The sequence below is a fragment of the Ictidomys tridecemlineatus genome, chromosome 10, assembly GCF_052094955.1.
Source record: "Ictidomys tridecemlineatus isolate mIctTri1 chromosome 10, mIctTri1.hap1, whole genome shotgun sequence".
NCBI lineage: Eukaryota > Metazoa > Chordata > Mammalia > Rodentia > Sciuridae > Ictidomys > Ictidomys tridecemlineatus.
Window position 1 is genome coordinate 48,764,836 of NC_135486.1, and position 24,363 is coordinate 48,789,198.

General features: G+C 34.2%; 1 protein-coding gene across 4 annotated transcripts; it reads left to right on the forward strand.

Annotated features, from left to right (window-relative positions):
- Brox (BRO1 domain and CAAX motif containing) lies at positions 1-24,068 on the forward strand. Of its 4 annotated transcripts, XM_013359221.4 has the most exons (15): positions 1-217; positions 374-405; positions 746-873; positions 2,498-2,614; positions 6,197-6,303; positions 6,655-6,751; positions 9,941-10,036; positions 11,049-11,121; positions 13,106-13,211; positions 13,889-13,978; positions 18,066-18,151; positions 19,004-19,085; positions 19,408-19,558; positions 20,780-20,939; positions 21,824-24,068. In XM_013359221.4, the coding sequence occupies exons 4-15, from the start codon at positions 2,514-2,516 to the stop codon at positions 21,908-21,910; spliced, it is 1,236 nt and encodes a 411-aa protein (XP_013214675.1). In that variant the 5' UTR covers positions 1-217; positions 374-405; positions 746-873; positions 2,498-2,513; the 3' UTR covers positions 21,911-24,068. The 4 variants fall into 4 exon arrangements, with proteins under 4 accessions (XP_013214675.1, XP_021582827.1, XP_077878994.1 ...); XM_021727152.3 differs by lacking the exon at positions 746-873; XM_078022868.1 differs by lacking the exon at positions 13,889-13,978 and having other exon boundaries at positions 1-405.
- Positions 24,069-24,363: the final 295 nt, after the last annotated feature.

The following is a 24,363-nucleotide window of genomic DNA, read 5'->3' on the forward strand; positions in this document are numbered from 1 at the left end:
CCCCGCCCCTGTTAGGTTGAGGCCGCCCCACTCCGCCGAGGGCCGCCATAGCTATTGCGGCATCCTTTCTCGGCTTGGGAATCCCACCACCTCTTTCCTTCCTTTCGGGGGACGACATTGAAGCCCAAGAGGAAGGACCAGGGAGAAGTTAGAAAAGTCCAGTGAAAGGAGCGTTTTGAGGTGGCTGCGACAGTGAGGCAGCCCCCGCCCGTGCTCGGTGAGCACTGCCGCCTCGGTAGCTGTCATGGCCGTCAGTCACGTGACCCAGACTCGGCCCGGGCTTGGTTTCCAGTCGCTCTAGTTCAGTACTCTTGTTTCTTCGATTCCCTCCTATTCTCTCTTGCGGACTCTAGTACTGCTTTTCTTTCCTCAGGAAGAGTGCCGTACAGACCCTTGAGAACCCCGGTAAGTATGACAGAGGACGGGCGTTCCCCACTAATATCCCTCTCTCTGTTATTCCCTGGAGTCCAAGCATTAGGGTCACTCCCCTTTTACACCGGTCTCTTTAGATCCTTGGATGGTGATCTAAAAAAGCCACCTTCTAACGCCTTGAAGAGAAAGAAAACCCATATTGGTCCCGTGAATCAATGGCATTAACAGCTGGATTCGCCGAATCCCTTTGCCCCGTATCTCTATTAGCTGTTAAGAGCTTTTATAAGCGAAGTAGGATTTCTTTCGGTAGTCGTTTGCCCGCCCCTCTCGGGTTGATACTATCGGCTTTCCACCAAAATGCCTATTCCCAAAGAAAGGGGCCAGCTAGTGTTGGCGCGTGCGCAGCGGTGCTGCCCGCTGTCTGGAACCCGACGGGGCACGGAAGGAAGAGGCTGGGTGGTAAACAGGAAGTGGACTCTCAGAGCTCCGGACCCCTCTCAGGTAGGTTTCTCGGGGACCTACGTTAGTGTTGGTGGTCTTACGTGCTGCTGGGCTGGTTGACATACTCGAATGTTGTGTTGGTGCTTTTAAAGGCACTCTTGCACCTGCGGAGGGGCCTGTCGCTTCCACCCACCCTCGGAATTCCTGAATACGGTAGAGTGCAGGGTCACCGAACGGTTGGAACGGTGGGGGAGAGGCAGAGTACAGTACTTAAATCAGTATTTGCAGAAAATATGCTCTCAGAGAATTAAGCCCAGAGTGTGGCCCTCTCTAGAGAAAGCTTGGAGTAAGCGCACGCAGACGCTGTCTGTAGGCTGAAAAAGAGGCTTGTGTGGAAGATGTTTAGATGACATTTTCTAAAAGGACTCGTTAAGTCGTAAATGAACCTGCCCAGTTTTTCCGTGAGTGCACAAGGCATTCTGTTCACGAAATCATTCGGTGCTTCTCAAAACCATTTTTGTCATGAATAAATATCTTAAAGGAAGTGCTTAATGTAGGTTTTTTTTATACACTGTCAGTCGACGTATTTTTTCTAATAAGAAAATTTTGATTGGCAACCTGTGTAACAGCTTTCAAATTAAGTAAATATGGGAATTTTTTTCAATACTGTTTCCGGGAATCTAATTGCCATATGTAAATCTTTGGCTTGACTTTCCTGTATTATTACATACACTACCTACCCGGGGACTTTCAGGTAAGAGATACAGTAATACTTCTCTTTTTTAAACTTAAAAGCTGTGAAACAATTTTTTTTAATTTGGCATTTCACTTAGGTAGGTTTTCAAAAGTTTTTAGGTTACAGTTATTAATCAAATATTGAATAACATTTTTATTATAAAATATTGACTCAGCTATTTTATAAAAATATATTTATTATAAAACACATAAGTTATCCATTGGTGTCTGCAATATGTGGGAAATATAGTTAACTTAAATCCTTAACAGTATAAATGAGGGTCATCATTTCAACCTCTTATGGAAATTTCATTCCTCTGATCTTGTATTCTTACTTGCAGCTTTCCAACCAAAGTCTAGTACTTTACTATTCGAAAGTAGTCTGGGGAGTTGCAGCATTAGCATTTCATGTTTTCTCCAAGACTGTTAAGTTAGAACTTTAATTTCAACAAGAGCACTATACCCTCAGGTGATTTTTTTTTCCCACTCATTAACATTTCTGCTCTGATATATTTTAACATTAACGTTACTGTGAGCATCTTTCCAAATGCTGTTTTTTGGGTTTTTAAAAAAATTTTTTAATATTTATTTTTCAGTTTTTGATGCATACAACATATTTATTTTTATTTTATGTGGTGCTAAGGATTGAACCTTGCGCCTTGCTCATGCCAGGGGAGTGCGTTACTGCTTGAGCCACATCCCCAGCCCCAAATTCTGTTTTTTAATAGGCCTGATGTAAACATAGACTACTATAAATAAGCCACCACCTAAAACAAACTTGATTTGTGTAGGTAAAGTATTTTATTTATATATGTAAGTAATATATCATTTATATATAAAATGAACATATTCTATAGTAAGCTCTCAACTTAAAAATAACTATTTCTATACTACATTCATTGTTTATGAAATATTTTATTTAATTTATGTATTTTTGTTTTGTTTACAGAAAACATCCAGAAAAAATGACCCATTGGTTTCATAGGAACCCTTTAAAAGCTACAGCTCCTGTCTCTTTTAACTACTATGGTGTGGCCGCTGGTCCTCCTGCTTCAAAAATTTGCAAGTATGTGTTAGACTCACAAGTATTTTTGCCACTCTTGGATAAATGGTACTCTTTAGGTTCCATGGTAATACAAAACTATGTAACACATTGTTTCTAACTTTCAAATTTACAAATGATAGAGGAAGAGTTAAATTTTGGCAATCATCTAGCCCTTGGTCCTTAATTTAAGACCAGTAAATGAATCTTAAATTTACTGGGTCTAAAGCAATGACAAAAAAGTCAATAGTGTAAGAGACTCAATAAAATAGGATATGGACATTTTTAAATGGCCAGATTGTAAGTTCACTGAGTTCAGAGCAGGGAGAGATCCTTATGATTTGCAATGACTATTAAAGTGATATAGGAGAAAGAACTTGAACTGGAAATTACGTAAATTCTGTGGCTTAATTCAAGGATTAGCAAACTGCTTCCCACAGGTTCAGCCTACTGCTTGTTTTTGTAAATGAAGTTTTTTTGGAACACAGATCCACATTTATTTATGTATTATCTATAGCTCCTTTGGGCTGGTTTTCTCTACAATAGCAGAATTGAATAGTTCTGGCTGAGACCTTATGGCCCACAAAGCCTGACATATTTACTATTTAGCTCTGTATAGAAAGTGTTTGAGGATTCCTGATTTAGACAGGGTGAAAAGAGTGATTTCTATCAAGGAAACCATTGTTCTAGGGATAAGAGAACAATTTGGCTGGAGCAAGAAGGATAGATACAAGAGGTATTTCAAAGGAACAGTTAGCTGACTGGACTGGCTCTGAGATTGAAAAGGTTTCAGTATGTTTGAAATGTAAAACAAATAATTCAGATATTGGTGATACCAATATAGGACAGTCAGGAGAGATACTGCGTTGGAGGAAAGAAGTGATTATAGTACAAGGCAGGAAAATTTGTCTTATTAATCTAGACCAATGATCAGCAAACTTTTTTGTTTTTGGTGTTGGGGATTGAACCCAAGGTTATTTAACCACTGAGCCACATTACCAGCTCTTTTTATTCTTTATTTTGAGACAGCATTTTGTTGAGTTACTGCAGGAATTACTAAGTTTCTGAGAATGGTCTGAAACTTATTGTCCTTCTGCCTTGGCCTCCAGAGTCTGGATTACTTGGGCATGTGCCACTATGCCCAGCTTCAGCAAACTTTTTGAAAAGCAATAAATAATAACTATTTTAGGCTTTATTGGCCACATAGAGATGTTGTTTTGTATTCTTCTTTGTTCTTTTAAGTAGTCATTTTTTAAAATATTTTATTAGTTGTTGATGGACCTTTATTTATTTATTTATTTATATGGGCTGAGAATCGAGCTCAGTGCCTAATACATTCTAGGCAAGCGCTGTACCACTGAGCCACAACTCCAGCCCTTAAATAGTCATTTAAAAATGTAAAACACATCCTTATTCTGTGGGCCATACAAAAATAAATTATAGTTTCTTGACCCTGAATCTAGACTTCAAGAGGCTAGGCCCCACTTCAATTGCTTTTTCTGTAGCCTTAAGACAAGTTCCTGAACTTCTTTGGACTTAATTCCTTATCTATAAAATAAACACCCTACATCAGATATTTACATTTTTCTCTAATTCTATAATTTTAAAACGAATATTATTTTACCCAAGTTGAACTATAGGTGATGATTGAGTACCTACATGGAAATTTCTGGCAAACTATTTTAGTTGAGAATAGGCCTTAAGGATTCACATTTCTTCTGAGTTTAGGAATCACTTCTTTCATTTTCTAGATAAAGTGAAATCTAGATGCCTCAAACAATGACATATTCATAAGGTAGTGTATCCCATTTTTAGTCAACTACATGTAATTATTGGTATAATAAATTGATAAATTTAATAATTCAATAATAACTTTGAAATAAGCCTCCTCAGAATTAGTACTAATGAATAAGCACTGTATCCACCTCATTCAGGATTTAGTCCATGCTGTTTTCTAAACATCATAACTGTGTTACAACCCTCCTAATCTCAAGAAAATATTTGCAGAGCTATTATTCTTCCACTCAACAAGTAAGTTTGAATATGTGTTTTATCCTAGCTACCTACTGAATTCTTCTATGCAGCCCGTATTCTCTTGGTGCTCACAGTTTAAATCCAGTCTGTCTTTAATTACCTAATTGAACTTGCAATCCTCCTGCCTCAGTCTCCTGAGCTGCTGGGATTATAGATGTGTGCCACCATGCCTAGCAGTTACTTAACACACATTTTAAGTGTCTTCAGTCATTGTTCATGTAATATGATTTCTGGAACACTGACTGAGCTATTTGCCTTCGGGATTAGATGTGGATATGGACAGAACCAAGTTAGAGCTGACAATGTAGATCTAGGAATAAAAGGTAATTTTAAGATGTACTAATAGATGAGATCTCAAAAGATAAAACCAAAAAGCCCAAGATTGAACAGTTTCATAGGTGGAAATAAGAAGGGGACATAGAAAAACATGGGGAGAACTTTTAGATATAAAAAAGAGCACCTGGAAAATTTGGTAACATTGGAATTATGGGAGAAAAGAATTTCAAGAAGGAAAAGGCAGATCTGTGGTGTTTTGTTTTGCAGCAAAGAAGTAAAGGATAATAGAGTGTAGGGAGCCATTTTTAAATGATTAATAGCCACATGTTCTATGCATTGAACTACAGAATGCAATTTCACTTTTAAAACTTTTCTACTTAATAAAGTGTATTTTGACATTCTGTGAGTAATGTCTAGGTTAGCCATTTTAAACCATTAAGTCTCAAGTTTTAATTCTGTAAACATTTCAACAAAATTGACAAAGGTACTTTAAAATAGGTTAGAAATCACATTCTAGAGCTTATATATTAATATTATGTTATATTGCATAATTACATGTTCTATACTGTATTTAAGTTTTTATAGGTGTTTCACATCTGGGATGATTGGAAAAAATGGATTAAGGAGATACTAAAATCAAACACAAATATGACTGTCAAATTTCCATATTTCAAGAAACTTCTGCGAACTGGTTATTTAGTTCTAATTCCTCCTGTCAATCTTAAATGCATACATTTGTTTGTTTGATTGATTGATTTTGTGTGTGTGTGTGTGTGTGTGTGTGTGTGTGTGTGTGTGTGCTGGGAATTGAATCCAGGGGCGCTTTACCACTGAGCTACATTCCCAGTCCTTTATATTTTTTATTTTGAGACAGGTCTCAATAAGTTTCTTAGGGCTTCACCAGTTGCTGAGGCAGACTTGGAACTTGGGATCCTCCTGCCTCAGTGTCCAGAGTAGCTAGGATTATAGGCATGAATGCATGCATCACCATGTCCAACTTTGATTTATTTTTTATAAATTAAAACTTGCTAGGTATTCTTATTGCATAATTTTTATTCATAAAAATTGGACTAGGTTTATTTAGTACAACTTTTTAAATGTTTTTAGAAACTTCATTTATCTCCAGTGTTAGTCCTAATCAAATTTATTGCTCTATACTTGATGATACCTTAAAGGAGATAGTGGAGGATGATGGGTGTTATTTTTTTTAAACTTTTACATTAAAACCTTTAAGCCACTTTTACACAGTCATTGTAGTACAGCTTACTTAATTTTATTGTCTCTGTTTTGTACAAGTGACTTGAGAACATCCAGGGCACGACTCCTTGAATTATTCACCGATTTGAGCTGTAATCCAGAAATGATGAAGAATGCAGCAGATTCATACTTTTCACTCTTACAAGGTCAGTTACTTGTATGAACTTCTCAGCTAAAAAATAAAAAATTATGCAGAAGTTAATATTTAACTCTTATACACTTTTCAAATTTGGACAGTTTAATTTCTAGGCCATACTTGTATGCTTGAATTTCAAAAATGTGAGAGTGTAATGGTAGTGTGCGGTTTAACATTTTGAGAATTAAATATGTACATATTTTATATTACATTATCTCAGAAAGAGGTGTGGGATGTGGGAAGAGAGAAGGGGGCCAAAAAAATTCATTCAGGCACCTGGAAAAGTAATTATCTGAAAATATGTCCAAATAGAATACATGATATTTATTCTAAATCTAAAATGTCTTGTATCTTTTTGTAGGTTTCATAAATTCACTGGATGAATCTACCCAGGAAAGCAAGTTGCGATATATTCAAAATTTCAAGTGGACTGATACGTTACAAGGACATGTTCCAAGGTAAGCAATATTAATGTACTAAATGGAAGCCAGTTTTTGTAACTATATAGCCAGCCATTAACTCATAGATTCTGTATTTGAAAAATAAAAATAAGGTCTGATCAGCATTTTCTCTTGTCAGGAAATTAATCAGAAGCTTTGGATTCTAATTCTAATATATAGTATTAAATAAAATTATTAGTTGTTTCTCCCAGAGCATGTCTATTTTTTATAAACTCAATACAAATACTAATAAAAATTGAACAGTCTTATTTTAATAAGACACAAAGAATGTTTTAGAAATTTGAAACCTAAACTGACTTTCAGTCTTTGCCTACCTTCAAGCCAAGCAGAATTTTGGTTTTCCCCTACTTTCTTTTTCTAAGGGATAGTTCAGAATACTTTGGTCAGTCTGTATCTGTCTTCTTAACTCCATAGTCTTTTGATTCTAGATATTTGGTTTTTTAATTTCTTTTTACTGTTTCTACTCTGTTTACAAACTTTCCTTCAGAGCTTTTTCATCACTCACTTGAAACTATCATAGATGAAATTTTAGCAGGAAATATGTCATAGTATTAACTTTATTCAACTACTTTTTTTGTTTTTAAACATCTTTGAATAGTTAAAAATACCTGTATATTTTCATCTCAATTTGCTGTAGAATTACTGTTTTGTAAGAAAGAAAGGGCTGGACAATTGCTGGAAGAACAGGGCAAATAGTGCATTATATAGAAAGAGAATGGAGGTTGAATTTACACATAGCATCTAGGTATGATGCTATGCTACATACCTATTCCACGTTTTCTGCAAAGGAAACATCTGCGTCTTCAACTAGATTTTGGTGTTATAAGACTTTGTGAGGAACAAATAAGAAAACTTAGGTTACGTGAATAATATTATAATGCCAGGCATTTAAGAAGACATTCACTAAATGTTAATTCATTTTTTTTCCTTGGGAATATCTCGTGTAGAATTCATAATTGGATAGAAAGTAGGGAAGATGGATCCTTTCTAAATATTCATAATTTCAAGTTAATATTCAAACCTTTATTATTACTGCAGACTTTGGCAGATTCTAAAATGTTTTGCATTATGTAAATTTGGCCTACCTACCAAATTTTTATTTCATGTTACAGCAAGCTACTATTTATTGTTTTTTTTTTTTTTTTTAGCATTTTATGAGAGAGTGAAAAATTATGTGATGAAAACCTTAAGTAACACTGAAAACTTAGTACATGTGAGATTTCTAATTTACTTTATACTTTATTTCTACTTATTCAGCTGAGATTGTGCTGTGAATCTTACCTGCTCGGAAAAATTATTTCTTGGATTATACATGCTCTGACTGCTACTTAGATGTGGTGTCACAGAAATGGAGTGTTTTGGAACAAGGTGGATTGAAAAAATGAGTATAAAAAGAAAAGAATTATTCATTAGGCTTCATGTAAATTAAGAAAACTGTCATGTGATTTAAAAGTAAAGTTATAAATTAGAAATACACAGTAGATCACAGGGTGTAATTCATTTGAAATTTCTCAAGTTTCAAAAAGAATAAGCTATTTAACTGTGAATAACTTATTTAAGATGGTAAAACTGTTTTGTGAGGTTTGTTCATAAACTTTTTAATGTAATGTACATGGAAATTACATTAATTTATGACTATAATTTGTATATTAAATTATATTTATATTTAAAGTTATTTATAAATTATCTATAACTTATTTTAATTACAATGTTTTCTAGCTTTCTGTGTGTGTATGTGGTGCTGGTGCTAGGGATTAAACCCAAGGCCTTACACATACTAGGCAAGGGCTCACACCTCATAAATTTTGTTTGTTTTGTTTTTGTGGTAATGGAAACCCCAAGGCCTTGCACATCGATAGGCAAGCTCTCTACACTGAGCTACATGCTCAGCTCTTTAATTTTTTTTTTTTTTTTTAACAACAGGTCTTGCTAATTTGCCAAGCTGGTCTCAAATTTGTAATCCTTTTTCCTGGGATTACAGTTGTGTGCCATTTTGCCTGGCCAAAATCAATAAATAAAATACAAAGTAGAGACATCCTTCAAAGCTTTTCCCTTTTGGTAACTTTTCAGTATCTATCTTATTTTGCATAAGGATGCTATTTTTGCTTTCTTATTTCATCAGTTGAAATTAATAAGATAGTGTGTAAAGAATTTGCAGGTTCTTAAAATGATGGTGAATAAATTGGTGTTCATATAATTGACTTAATGCCATTTGCCATCTTTTAATGTTATAGTAATAGAATAGGAAGGAAATAAGTACATATACTTGTTTTCAGGAACTTTTCTTTTGTAAAATACTGATTCAAAAATCTTCTATAGTTTACTTCATTTTGACATTTCATCTTTCTTTTCATCCATTTCTTTTTACACTATCTGCTCTAATCAAGCAGTTTGGGTCAGTTTTATCAGAAAAATCTTTATACTTTCTTGTACTTTAACAGCTTAAGTTTCTCACCTAGAATGTCTTTTGCTTCCCTTCTAATCATCTCTCAAGGCACAATTCAACTTTTATATATACCATTAATCCTTTTTTAATCATCCTAGCCTAAAACTACCTCTCCTCTTAATTCTGTTTTCTTAATATATGGTTTAAGAACTATCCATTTCAGAATCAATTGAGTATTTTATAGATTCTGGGCTCCATTCCAGACTTTCTAACTTTTTGAGGGTAAGTCCCAGAAATCTATGTTTTTAAAGCTACCCTATCTACAGTAATCTTTGGGAAGTACTATTCTTATGTTATTCAGTTGTATAGTACATATTGCATTACTATATTTAGCCATTGATTGATAATTATTGGGTCTTATCTCCCCATCTATATTAAACATAGAACCATTTTCATTATTCCTACTCACACATGAACACACACTCAACCACTTAGCATATAGATCTTCGTAATTCTGAGTTGGATATTCAATAGGCTTCATGTAGCAATATCTCAATAATTTTATAGAACTCAGTTGGGTGTGGTGGCACATGCCTGTAATTCCAGCAACTCCGGAGGGCAGGAAAATTGGAAGTTGGAGGCCATCCTCATCAATTTAGTGATACCATGTCTCAGAATAAAATAAATAAATAGAAATGTCTAGGAATGTAGCTCAATGGTTAAAGTGTCCCTCAATGGTAAAATCTCCAGTTTAAAAAAAAAAAAATTACAGAAAATAATAATCATGTTTTTAATTTCAGTGCCCAGCAGGATGCTGTTTTTGAATTAATTTCCATGGGATTTAATGTAGCTCTGTGGTATACCAAATATGCTTCAAGACTGGCGGGAAAAGAAAAGTAAGTTAAAAGACAAAGGGTTTATGTATGTAATATGATGTTTTTCAAATATTTTGAGTTTCATTATAAAAAGTTTAGGCTGCTGATTAAAGAGTACCATGTTGAGTGAGTGCACATATTTTAAGTTTTAGAATTAGGGAGCCTAGTGTTAAGAGAGGAAAAAATTTTTAAATAATCTTGTAATGTGAAAGGTTTCCCGAAATAAGACTCCATACCAAGAAACTGTAAAAGGAAGGATTGAATATTTGTCCGCTTAGAAGTCCTATGAACATAGTTTAAGAAGCACGTGACAGAATTGGTTAAAACATTGCAATGCGTATGATAAATTATTCATTTCTTAAAATATATACTCTTACAAATCATACAAATCAACAAAGACCATCAAATTAGTTAAAAATAAGCAATGGACGTGAATAGGCTATTCATAGAAAAAGAAATGCAAAAGGTTTTAAGTATATGAAAAGATCTTGAAGGACTAAAAGAATTACAAAATAAAATGAGGTGAAATTTTTATAATAGCAAAAGTGTCTAGAGCAATAGGAAATTGGCAAAATTGTTATAATTTATCCATACATAGGAATAGTATGATACCATTGAAAAATGAACTTGAATCTTGTGTACTGATATAAAATTATCTCTAAAGTGATTAAAATTAGTAGAGTAGCGAATATAGATAGCTATCATTTCATTCATTTCATATGTATAAGTGCTTGTTTATAACAGAAGAAAGTAGAAGGTAAGACCAGAAGACTTCATTTCAGAGTTCAGAGTTCACCTCTAGGCAGGTCTTTTTTTTTTTTTTTTTTTTTTTGGAAGTATCTTCTCTTTGGATCTCATTTGCATTTGTTGCTTTGACACTTAAAAGTATCAGGATTAGATTTTTTAATTAAATGGAAGAAAACTAGTGATGAGAAATGCAAACAATTAATTTGGCTTAATGATAATGTGTTAGTTGTTGTTCCTAGTACCTGAAATTCGATTCATCCTCTAACAATTTAACACTGTCTTTAAGCATAACAGAAGATGAAGCAAAGGAAGTCCATCGAAGCCTGAAAATTGCTGCTGGTATTTTCAAACATTTAAAGGTAAAAATATAAAATTTTATGTAGAATTTCTAATGCTTTAATTTTTAAATAATTTTTCCTTTCTGGCAAGAGAGGAAGAATTTTTAAACACTTCATTATGTATAAAGAGCTGGTACTGTCCCTCCAGTATCTGCAGGATACAAACTGCTCCCTTTCCCTAGGGATGCTAAAATATGTGGATGCTCAAGTCCCTTTTATAAAATGGCACAGTGTTTGCATATAATGTATGTACTCCCTCTCGTATTAAATCATCTTAAGGGCTGGGGATGTGGCTCAAATGGTAGTGTGCTCACCTGCCATGCACGGTGCGCTGGGTTCAATCCTCAGCACCACATAAAAATAAAAAAAATAAAAAGATGTTGTGTCCACCAAAAACTAAAAAATAAATATTAAAAAAATTCTCTCTCTTAAAAAAAATCATCTTAAGTTTGCTTATAGTATCTAATACAATGTAAATGCAAATGTTGTATCGGTAGTTATTACACTGTGTTGTTTAGAGAATAACGACAAAAAAATAGTATACGCGTTCAGCACACATGCAGAGTCTTTTTTTCAAATCTTTTCAGTCCAAGGTGTGTGTGTGAGGATGTGATTGTGGAAACTGAATATGTAGGGCTAACTGCATATGTTCTGTTTTCCATATTTAATAGTACCTTATTGATGAGTTCAGCCAATTACTATTGGTTTCTGCATTTTACTTTTAAAAACATCAGAGACTCTTACAATTAGAAATTTTCAGTTGTAATACACTGTTTATTTTTCTGTCTCTTCTGAAAAGTTATAGACAAAAACAAAGCGTTTCTCATTGTTCTCTGAAGCAGGTGTCAGCAGCAGTCACAATTCCACAGAACTGAACTTCTGACATATTCTCAGTACATCAGTGAAAATGCTGGAGAGGCAATTATGGCACTCATACATTAAATTGCCTGGAGCTATAGTGGGCATTAGGAGAAAGAAGAATGTGTTTTCCAACTAGAATTCCCCTTCTCTTCATTCTAATTAAACTACTATTTATTAAAGAACTCATGGAGGCTCAATGTCAGAGTTTTTTCCCATGATAAAATAAGATGCGTCTACAGTGATGAAAAAGCTAGGATGCTAAATTTAGGTGGAAAATTGTAGTATTTTCTTTGTATCTTTAATTATTAATATAAATGAATAATTCAGGCTATCATACAAAAAGGAATTTTGTTGACTATTTCAGTGAAACATTTTCTAAAGTGAAAGTGTGAATTACATATGGAATAGTCTACTATAACCAAAATTTTGCTCTTGTGCCAAGGTCTCGGCTTGGCACCAGAATCACGAGCCACCACACACCTTTGTAGGTTCAAACAGCAATTCTTTATTCCAGCTCTCACACCGCCTCCACACAGGTCCAGGGACAATCGTGTTCTGCCGTCTCCTGCACAATCCACCTACTCCACGAGGCTCTCTCCAAATCCCATTTTAATCTCACGAGAACTCAAGGGGAACAAGCAGCAGGAATACCCTAATCCCAGCAATAATCTTCAATCTCTAACTTCCCTAAAACCCATTATCTTAAACTGGCAATGCCTTAAACTCAAGGAGCCGGTTACTTCCTCAAACCTGATCAGCTCTAAACCCGGATCCGCCTTGGTCCTTGAGCAAGGTCACTTTATTAGAGTCCTTGAGCAAGGTCACCTTATTAAAGCATGCATGCAATGTTCCATCATATGTCCTCTAAGCAGCATGGGGTACGCTTGGCAAGGAAATTTCGATGCGTCATTCCTACTTGGTAATGGCCCTCAGCACTCTTGATTTTCTTTTTCTTATAAAAGCTAAATTTTAGTGTACAGGGGCTGATATCATCTGTAAGCTTACTGTTGTTCCTTTTTTTACAATTTTTGTTTGTACATTAAATTTCTGGCAAATTTGTCAATTGAATGTCTCGTTAGTTTCATTTTTTCATCTCTTAACAATGGGTTAACATGAAATTTGGCATCTTCTGTTTTTTTTTCAGGAAAGTCATATCCCAAAACTTATTACACCTGCAGAAAAGGGAAGGGATCTAGAGGCACGGCTCATAGAAGCTTATATTATCCAGTGTCAGGCCGAAGCTCAAGAAGGTATCCTAAATATTGTAAGATTTTTCTTGTTTTTATTTTTGAGAAAGTCTATATTTGCATTTAATTAATCTTTTTTAAATAATCAGAATTAGCTGCAATTGAGTTTCAGTTTTTAGAAATTTCAGGAGGAATAATTCTACCTTTGACATTGAGCTAGCAGGAACAGATTTTACAACTTACTGACTCTTTTTTTAAAGAGGACTTTGATTCCCTGCCATTTCTGACAATACAAAACTAGTTCTTTAACTCTTTGTTTCCCCAACTACCACGTTCATTCTTTTTTCTCTTCCACTGTTTGGCTTAGTTTGAAGTCTTTATCTTTTCAGTGGCAAGAAACAGTGGGACTTATGTGATAACAGGAAACAACTTTCTAAGCTTTTGGATTTTTTCCAAATGCCAGTGCTCTGAAAGTATTTTTTATATCAATCTACATTGTAGTAATTCTCTGCAGTTAACTAGTAGTTGGCTATTGATTTATTTAATGAAATGGTAACAGAACCAACAAGCTGTGTTTTCTGTTTGTATTTGCATTTTCTATTTTTTTCATAGTAAAACTTAACAATAATTGTATGAAAACCCAAAAAGATTATCAGACTTTATTTTGCTATTAAAACTGAGCTTACTCTGAGTGGAAAAGAATGTAATTATAGGTTCCTTTTATTGTGTGTTGGTTTTAGTAACAATTGCCCGAGCAATTGAACTTAAACATGCTCCTGGACTAATTGCTGCACTGGCATATGAAACAGCCAATTTTTATCAAAAAGCTGGTAAGCTAATTCTGTTGTTATACTTTTATTCTTTATATTTTCAGATTTATTTGCATTTGATTGAATAGGAAACAGAACAAAAAGATTCTAAGTTTTCCATTATTTGCAAAACTAGAATAGTATCTTCATTACTTCATTGATGTTTAAAGAATTAGAGTTGCTCACAGTTAATATGCTACATAACTTTTAATGGAAAGGACAGTGCTGTACTTTTTAACCAGTCATCTAATAACTATATGGTCTTTTGCTTTTAAGTTTTTGATCTTTTTTTTTTTTTAATTTTTTATTTTTTTTATTGGTTGTTCACAACATTACAAAGCTCTTGACATATCATATTTCATACATTAGATTGAAGTGGGTTATGAACTCCCAATTTTACCCCAAATGCAGATTGCAGAATCACATAGGTTACACATCCACAATTTTACATAAAGCCCAATTAGTAATTGTTGTATTCTGCTACCTTTCCTATCCCCTACTATCCCTCCTCCCCTCCCCTCCCATCTTCTCTCTCTACCCCATCTACTGTAATTCATTACTCTCCTTGTTTATTTTCCCATTCCCCTCACAACCTCTTATATGTAATTTTGTATAGCAATGAGGGTCTCCCTTCATTTCCATGCAATTTCCCTTTTCTCTCCCTTTCCCTCCCATCTCATGACTCTGTTAAATGTTAATCTTTTCTTCCTGCTCTTCCTCCTTGCTCTGTTCATAGTTGCCCTCATTATATCAAAGAAGACATTTGGTATTTGTTTTTTAGGGATTGACTAGCTTCACTAAGCATAATCTGCTCTAGTGCCATCCATTTCCCTGCAAATTCTATGATTTTGTCATTTTTATTGCTACATAGTACTCCATTGTGTATAGATGCCACATTTTTTTTATCCATTCATCAATTGAAGGGCATCTGGGTTGGTTCCACAGTCTACCTATTGTGAATTGTGCTGCTATGAACATCGATATGGCAGCATCCCTGTAGCATGCTCTTTTAAGGTCTTCAGGGAATAGTCCGAGAAGGGCAATAGCAGGGTCAAATGGTGGTTCCATTCCCAGCTTTCCCAGGAATCTCCAAACTGCTTTCCAAATTGGCCGCACCAATTTGCAGTCCCACCAGCAAAGTACAAGAGTACCCTTTTCTCCACATCCTCGCCAGCACTTGTTGTTGTTTGACTTCATAGTGGCTGCCAATCTTACTGGAGTGAGATGGTATCTTAGGGTGGTTTTGATTTGCATTTCTCTGACTGCTAGAGATGGTGAGCATTTTTTCATGTACTTGTTGATTGATTGTATGTCCTCCTCTGAGAAGTGTCTGTTCAGATCCTTGGCCCATTTGTTGATTGGGTTATTTGTTATCTTATTGTCTAATTTTTTGAGTTCTTTGTATACTCTGGATATCAGGGCTCTATCTGAAGTGTGAGGAGTAAAAATTTGTTCCCAGGATGTAGGCTCCCTATTTACCTCTCTTATTGTTTCTCTTGCTGAGAAAAAAACTTTTTAGTTTAAGTAAGTCCCATTTGTTGATTCTTGTTATTAACTCTTGTGCTATGGGTGTCCTATTAAGGAATTTGGAGCCCGACCCCACAATATGTAGATCAGAGCCAACTTTTTCTTCTATCAGACGCAGAGTCTCTGATTTGATATCAAGCTCCTTGATCCATTTAGAGTTAACTTTTGTGCATGGCGAGAGGAAGGGATTCAGTTTCATTTTTTTGCATATGGATTTCCAGTTTTCCCAACACCATTTGTTGAAGATGCTATCCTTCCTCCATTGCATGCTTTTAGCCCCTTTATCAAATATAAGATAGTTGTAACTTTGTGGATTAGTCTCTGTGTCCTCTATTCTATACCATTGGTCCACTCGCCTGTTTTGGTACCAGTACCATGCTGTTTTTGTCACTATTGCTCTGTAATATAGTTTGAAATGAAATCTGGTATTGCTATACCGCCTGATTCACACTTCCTGCTTAAAATTGCTTTTGCTATTCTGGGTCTTTTATTTTTCCATATGAATTTCATGATTGCTTTATCTATTTCTACAAGAAATGCCATTGGGATTTTGATTGGCATTGCATTAAACCTATAGAGAACTTTTGGTAATATCACCATTTTGATAATGTTAGTTCTGCCTATCCATGAACAGGGTATATTTTTCCATCTTCTAAGATCTTCTTCTACTTCTCTTTTTAGGGTTCTGTAGTTTTCATTGTATAAATCTTTCACCTCTTTTGTTAGGTTGATTCCCAAGTATTTTATTTTTTTGGAGGATATTGTGAATGGAGTGTTTTTCCTCATTTCCATTTCAGAAGTTTTGTCGCTGATATACAGAAATGCCTTTGATTTATGCGTGTTAATTTTATATCCTGCCACTTTGCTGAATTCATTTATTAGTTCTAGTAGTTTCTTTGTAGACCCTTTTAGGTCTTCTAAGTATAGAATCATGTCATCTGCAAATAGTGATAATTTAAGTTCTTCTTTTCCAATTTTTATGCCTTTAATTTCTTTCGTCTGTCTAATTGCTCTGGCCAGTGTTTCGAGAACTATATTGAATAGAAGTGGTGATAGAGGGCATCCCTGTCTTGTTCCAGATTTTAGAGGGAATGCCTTCAACTTTTGTCCATTCAGAATGATGCTAGCCTGAGGCTTAGCATAGATAGCTTTTACAATGTCAAGGTATGTTCCTGTTATCCCTAGTTTTTCAAGTGTTTTGAACATAAAGGGATGCTGTACTTTGTCGAATGCTTTCTCTGCGTCTATTGAGATGATCATATGGTTCTTATCTTTAAGTCTATTGATGTGGTGAATAACATTTATTGATTTCCGTATATTGAACCAGCCTTGCATACCAGGGATGAATCCTACTTGATCATGGTGCACAATTTTTTTGATGTGTTTTTGTATTCGATTCGCCAGAATTTTTTTGAGGATTTTTGCATCTAGGTTCATTAGAGATATTGGTCTGTAGTTTTCCCGGATCGGCTGAATTCAAGCTCCCGTTCGCCTGCTTCCCGCAGACAAATAAGTTTTTGATCTTTACTGTAATTTTGTAATTACTATCCTTTCTTAGATGAGAAACAAACCAAAGAGTTAACATGATCAACCCAAAACTTAACTGCTAGCAGGTGGGAGGTTGAGACCAGAACACAGTTTCTCTAATTATCCTATTATTCTTTTCATTTACTAATTTAAGATCTTTGCATGTGTTTCTTTTTATGAGATGGTTACTCTTTTACTGCTGAGTAGAGATAAGTTGAATAAATTCACAGCTAAGGGGCATAGACAAACATGTAATTACATTATTGTATCATGAGTTTTATGATGATGTTACAGCAGTGAGATGAGACCCTCAACAGTCTGGGCATGCTAGAGAAGGCTTTCTAAAGGAAGGTTACATCTTAGCCTCATTTTGAAATATACATAGAACTTTTTGTTATGTTTCTTAGAAAGCATTAGTGTGTGAGAATAGAACATTTTGTGCTATTTACAATTTAAGAAAGAACTTAGCACATTTTGGCACTTTCAGACAGTTGTAGCTGAAACACAGAATGAGTAAAATGAGAAGAGATTGGGAAAATACATATGTGTGAGATAAAGAAGTGGTTTGTAAGCCTACCTAAAAAGTTTGGCCTTGATTCTATAGATATTTAGAATCCATTTTATCTTAACCAGTGAGTCTGACTGGATTTGTTTGAATTTAAGAAAGATCTTTCTGGTTGCAGTATGAGATAGGCTTGCTGCATGAAGTAGTAGGCTGACTTAGCACTTAAGAAGAAATTCTGCCTTTGGAAAAGGAGAAAATTTGGAAGCAACATTATTTAAAATTCTTGGTCCATATCTATTTTTATCTATGTTTTTGTCTTAATCATCAAATCAAAGAAATGCCATGGTATTTAACTAACCCTATTATGTACCTTGAAATATAATTATGGGAAGCTAAGTCATTTTTAATAAAGAAGGTTTTTTAAAATCTATAAATGCTTGAGTCTTAGAGTTGAATGGCATTCTGCGTTTAGCATGAAAATACATGAACTAAAAGTCTTCTAGTGAATCAGGGTGAAATTATATTTTACTTTTTAAAATGTAACTTTAGATCATACTTTATCCAGTTTGGAGCCTGCATATTCTGCAAAATGGAGAAAATATCTTCACTTGAAAATGTGTTTCTACACAGCTTACGTAAGTATTAATAGCCCTAAATATGATGTAAATTACTCTCTTTCCATCCCCTTAAGCGCTAGGTCTCTCATCTTACCAAAGTCTTAGCATTTTGCAAATAACAAGCAGTTCTCAGTAAATGTTCACTGACATTGTAGCCATTGTGAACTAACACAGGTGGAAAGAGATGATGTAGAATTGTAGACCTAGATTATAGCAGTGGAGTTGCTGTTTGAGTCAAAACTTCCTGTAGCCTTCTATGTGCTTAACATAAATTTTCTCAAGTACAGTTGACTAAGTCCAGTCTTAAGGCATATCATACACTATATATCACCTAGATTGGTGAACCATTACTACACACTGTTTATCTGCTTATTATAGCAACCAAACTTAATTATTATTTTATTGATTAAGTGCTATGTGAGAGAGTCAAAACCCTTTTCTCAAGTCTAAATAAATGTATTTATCTCTTATAGTTTATAATCTGTTTTACATTTACTACTTAGGACCACATGTAATCCCTGCACATTTAAAGAGTAAACTTTCAGGCTGATACATTTCTTTTAAAACTTCTTTAGTCCTTAACCTCAAAACAGTTGCTCTACATTAGCACAGTAATTTCCTCCTTTATCTGCCATGTCCTGATTTAACAGATTTTAACAAGTAACTTTTGCTCTCAGGAAATGGTTAGAAGGCTAAGTTCAGCTAAAGGCTTGATATAATTCTCTTTTATGTGAATAGAGATGGGAAAAGCTTACTCAAGTAAAGAGATCTAATAGATTATTTATACTTAAAAGAATGGATAAAGGCATTTATCTGACATGTATAAGGATAGGGAGAGAATGAATAAAAGCGTGTTTCTCTTTTTATTAGGCTTATTGTTATCATGGTCAGACTTTGTTGGCTAGTGATAAATGTGGTGAAGCAATCAGGTCTCTGCAAGAAGCAGAAAAATGTAAGTATTCCTGTCAGAATTTTAATTCTTTTATTAAAATAAGTATTTTACCATAAAGGGGGATAAATTGGCGGTTAAGAGGTTTTGGCCAAGATCATGAAAGGGAATGAGGACAGGTGAGGTAATTGGAGGGAGAAAAAGTGTTTCAAACTTAGAACATGTAGAAAATGCCCTTCTTTCCATTCGAGTATTATTATTGATATTTCTATTACTCTATGGAAGAGAAAGCAGCAGAAATCTTATCTTCTGATTTAAAGCTTTTTAAGCATAAAGAAGGAGCATTTTATTATTATTAAACAGCTTTTATTCCTTTCATGTGCAGTATATGCAAAAGCAGAAGCATTATGTAAAGAATATGGAGAAACTAAAGGACCTGGACCAACAGTCAAACCATCAGGACACTTGTTCTTTAGGAAACTTGGAAACCTTGTGAAGAATACCCTAGAAAAATGTCAACGAGAAAATGGATTTATGTGAGACTAACTTAATATATAATATTAACATTATATCAGTTTATAGTTATATTGGAATATTAATTAGTAATATCATGGTTTCTATTAGTCTGTGTTCTCAAAGGGTTTATGTTAAAGTGCACTTAAGTTTAGCATTATTTTTTTTCTTCTTTATAGTAGTGATAAAGTTCAAGTGTGTAGAACCTTTTGTGGTACTGGAGATTGAACCCAGGGGCTCTTAGCCACCTCCCAGCCCTTTTTTTTTTTTTAAAGGTTTTTTTTTTTTTTTTTTTTTTTTAAGATAGAGTGAGAGAGAGAGAGAGAATTTTTAATATTTATTTTTTAGTTCTCGGTGGACACAACATCTTTGTTGGTATGTGGTGCTGAGGATTGAACCCGGGCCGCACGCATGCCAGGCGAGCGCGCTACCGCTTGAGCCACATCCGCAGCCCCTCCAAGCCCTTTTTATTTGTGTTGAGATGGAGTCTCTCTAGATTGCTTACAGCCTCACTAAGTTGCTGAGATTATCTTTGACCCTGCAATCCTTCTGCCTCTGTTTCCTGAGCCACTGGGATTATAAGCATGTGTGACTGTGCCCAGTTTAGAACCTTTTAATTACTGACATGTAGCTTACTTCTTTAGGATACTCCCATGATGTTCTTATTTTCTCTGCATGTTTTATGCGTACCTTCCCACACACAAACACACGCACATACATATACATATACAACCATACATCTTCTCAACTCCCTTTGCATGTTCACCTCACTCTGGTTTTGGCTACCTGTTAAGCAGGATAATTAATTTTTTCCAATCCTTCCTATTCCTTTAAAATAGTTTCCCTTATTTGTGTTCAAACTGTGAACCACCACCTTCGTTGGTTTCTAGAATCGATCTTGTCCCTGTTTTTAATCTCTGTACATTTTCCTCTTTATATTCTGCATATAATCGTTCCAAACTTTGCACTTTCTTAAACATGTCTAGTTCACATTTCATCACTTCCTTTGGAAATAGTTACTAATCTGTGTTAATGATCCTCTTTGTATTCTCATGGCACTTTATATCATCATAGCTTCAGTTAACTCTGCATTATATTGACAAGGTTTCTTAACTTTCTCACCTATTCATCTGTGAACTACATGAGACAGGGAAATCTCTGACCCCTCATTACATTGATGATTATATTAGGAGCTTAGTTACTGAATAAATGAATGAATCACTATTTAAATTGCTTTTTTGCAGTTACTTTCAGAAAATTCCAACAGAAGCCCCACAGCTGGAACTCAAAGCAAATTATGGGCTGGTAGAACCGGTGCCTTTTGAATTTCCTCCTACAAGTGCTCACTGGACACCAGAAACGCTGGCTGCATTTGATCTCACCAAGAGACCTAAGGATGATAGTGTATGAGAGAGATTTTTCTTCTGCTCACAAAACTTTAAAAATGCTAACTCAGAGTTAGCATTTTGATGTTTTTCTCTATTTAAATAGATACCTGTTTGTCTATGTTAAATCAGCTAATTGTAGTGTGATCTTTTGTAGAGCACTGTGAGATAAAGCCTTTAGATCCTCAGTGGCCTCTGATTTTAAACATAACTGAATGACATCAACACATTATCTTGCCTTTTTACAACTTGTCAGTGCTTCTTCCTTAAAAGAGAGTGGGAGGAAAGAGTATCCTTGTTTGTATTACCATAACAATACTCTTTTTCATTTAGCATATTGCAGGGTATCTAATTCCAGCATTCCATGAATCATCCAAGAGTAAAATACTTTTATTCATTTATATTTAAGTAAATCTTGGTGTTCTAAATCAAGCTCAAGAGGAAATTTTGAGATTTAACTGCCAGCAAACTAGAAATCTATGACAAAAAGAATGGGAATAATTTTGCAAGAATAGCGCCTCCCTTCAAACTGCATTTTTTATGTAATTCCCTTCCCATACTAAAATCATTATTCTTTAAAATAACAATCTTTATATCCTGATCAGACTCTGAAGAAATAGCCTATTACTGTCATAAGTTCATTCCAAACTTAGGGGTTCCATAGGCATAGACTGATTATTCATTTCTTCCTTGGAGAGTATAGGTTAGGAAGACCATTTGCTTGACTATAGGCAAAAGTAACTGTTTCTTAAAATGAGTTGATTTGTTGCTTCTGGGACAGCTTGTTATTCTCAATGTTACTTCATTCAGTATTGTACCTTTTGAAAGTCTAAAGTAGAAAAGATCTCTTGTTTGTTTTCTGAGTTTATGTAAGTGCTTAATATTGTATTTTTCCTTCTTTAGGCCAAACCTAAGTCAGATGAAGAAGTAAAACCTGTGAAAGAACCAGATATCAAACCTCAAAAGGACACTGGGTGCTACATCTCCTAAAACACAATATGTGCTTAGAATTCTACAAGTAGAAGAGAAAACTGAGAACTCTACAAGTAGAAGAGAAAACTGTAGAACTTTGGTACACATTTCTTGAAATGATTTCTCTGAAGCTTATAGCATAATTATTACATTCAGAGGGAATCTGCCTTTAGTTCATTTGTTTTTGATTTTTAAGGTGGTAGACATGTTTTTAATCAGGACAACATTTGAAAGGTTTTATTGTGCCTCTGACAGGTGTATTTGAGGGTTAGATCTTTTTTGAATTCTGGTTAGTAAGTTTCAGCTTAATGTATTATAGGCCTGAATTGTTTTTCAGGTATGTTTTTCTATCTTCACAAAAATGTTTATTTTTTTTTCTCTCATTTGATACCAGAAGAATGGCAAGAATGAATTTTGAGCAGAGATGGTCTTTTTCCCCTCACCATTGTGTTAATTATAGCACAGACTTGTTATGTTCTGAGTCATTTATCTTTTCTGGTGGGGGAAAAAAGCTCTTAATAGTTGAAGATCAGAAAATGTTCCTGCGAAATCCCTCAAATATACTGGAATCTATAATTTACTCAAAAATTAGTGTTTATAAATAAGTTGAGACCTCTAAGAACTTTTTCTTATTCTTGTATCTGCTTCATTCAGTCTCAAAAACCCTACAATGTTTTTTTATAAATTCCTTTTCTAATGGGTTTTTTACTTAGAGGATAGAACTTTGTAAGTGTTTAATGTTTATATGTAAGGGAAGACAGTAAAAATGAAGAATGTTTTTTGAAGAAGTAATATTGCATGATAATAAAAAAAACTAAACGTGAATGAGATAGGTTGTCCTGTTATTACACTGGTAACTACTACTTTGTTAGAGAAGTTTTAGTAAAATACCTTTGTTAGCTGATTTTAGTGTACATTGTTTTTATATGGTTTTCTAATATATATATCTATATACATATCTCCTATCAGAATTGCATTGTTTTAGGTCAAAGGCCAAAGCAAAAATTTAGAGAACAAACAGATACAATATAATCTTAAAAAATGGATTTAATAAGGCTGGGGATATTGCTAGAGCACTGGGTCCAGTTCCCACTGTTGGGGGGAAAAAGATTATAATCATTTGAAACAGTTTAGTATATACACAGAATTGAGAAATAATGCATAATACTTAAACAAAATTCACACATCTGTAGATTTATCTTGTGTTGATTATTCTCCTAGAGTGTTAGATAATTTGCTATTATAAATGACACATTGGTTTTTACCAGAAATAATAAAAGTAGTATATTTTGAGAGCTTACTATGTGCCAGTCACTGTGCTGAGCACATATGTAGATACACCATAACGCTCCTTTAATAAATACGTAAAATTTGCATAAAGTGTCAAAATAGGAATATATGCATTTCATTTTGAAGAATGAACAAATTATGTCTAGCTGAACCAAGATTGTGTTCAAATAAATAATTGCTTAAATCAGATATTATAGCTTTCACCGCTTTTAAAAAGCTGCATAGAAATCAAGTTTTGTTTTTTTTTTTAATATGTGGAAATGCTAACTACTATTTTCAGTATATAAAATATTTAATATTTGAAGCTACAGTTTCCAGAATATTTGGAGCAATAAATGAATAGTTTTATTTTGCTGCTTATGGGAAATATTAAATTTCACTGTAAACAGTCACTACAAATTGGCTTGTTTCTGTATGTTATCTGCTGACAATTTTAAACAGTACTTAAGGACCTATTTATCTTAGGTACTAGTGCTTATTTAACCTAGTTACTAAATTTTCACATTGATATTTTTGTGGATTATACTACCATGTATGAAATGGAAATATGCAGTATGCTCAGTGCTTCTGTAAAACGCAGTTAATACTGGTATTTAAATAAATAATTGTCAATTTTGACATATTCAAATAGTATTTTGTTGACTCAGCAAAGGTAACATTATATCCTTTTAATACCCCATTATATATAAGATTTTTTGAAAATGGTGTTGGAAATGATCAAATGTAAAGAAGTTGCATGAAGGCTAGAGGGAGATGTAACTATTTGTATTAACCGTTGCATAAATTTCATACCAGGCTATGACAGCTTACATATTGCTTCTGCTAAGTATTGTTTGTATAATGAATTATCTTTTTATTTATGAAAATAAAAGCAATTTTACCTACATTTTCATTGGACTTTTTGCTTTTTTTTAAAATTTTTTTTTTAGTTGTTGATAGACTTTTCTTATTCATTTATTTATATGTGGTGCTGAGAATTGATCGCAGTGCCTTACACATGCAAGGCAGGTGCTCTACCACTGAGCCACAATCCCAGCCCAGAATTTTTGCTTTTTGATAAATATTTTTATACTTCCTAAGCCAGTAGCAATTTGCGAAATGTTAATATTCACATTAATGATTAAAAGGACAAATACAGAGCTGGGGTACAGCTGAGTGGTAGAGCGCTTGATTAGCATGCA

Excerpts from the sequence above, each read along its gene's own strand:
- Brox (XM_040276959.2), top strand. The coding sequence starts at position 2,514 with ATGACCCATTGGTTTCATAGGAACCCTTTAAAAGCTACAGCTCCTGTC. Across the intron at positions 6,304-6,654 it reads ATACTTTTCACTCTTACAAG|GTTTCATAAATTCACTGGAT; the intron begins GTCAGTTACTTG and ends ATCTTTTTGTAG. Across the intron at positions 20,940-21,823 it reads AGAGACCTAAGGATGATAGT|GCCAAACCTAAGTCAGATGA; the intron begins GTATGAGAGAGA and ends TTCCTTCTTTAG.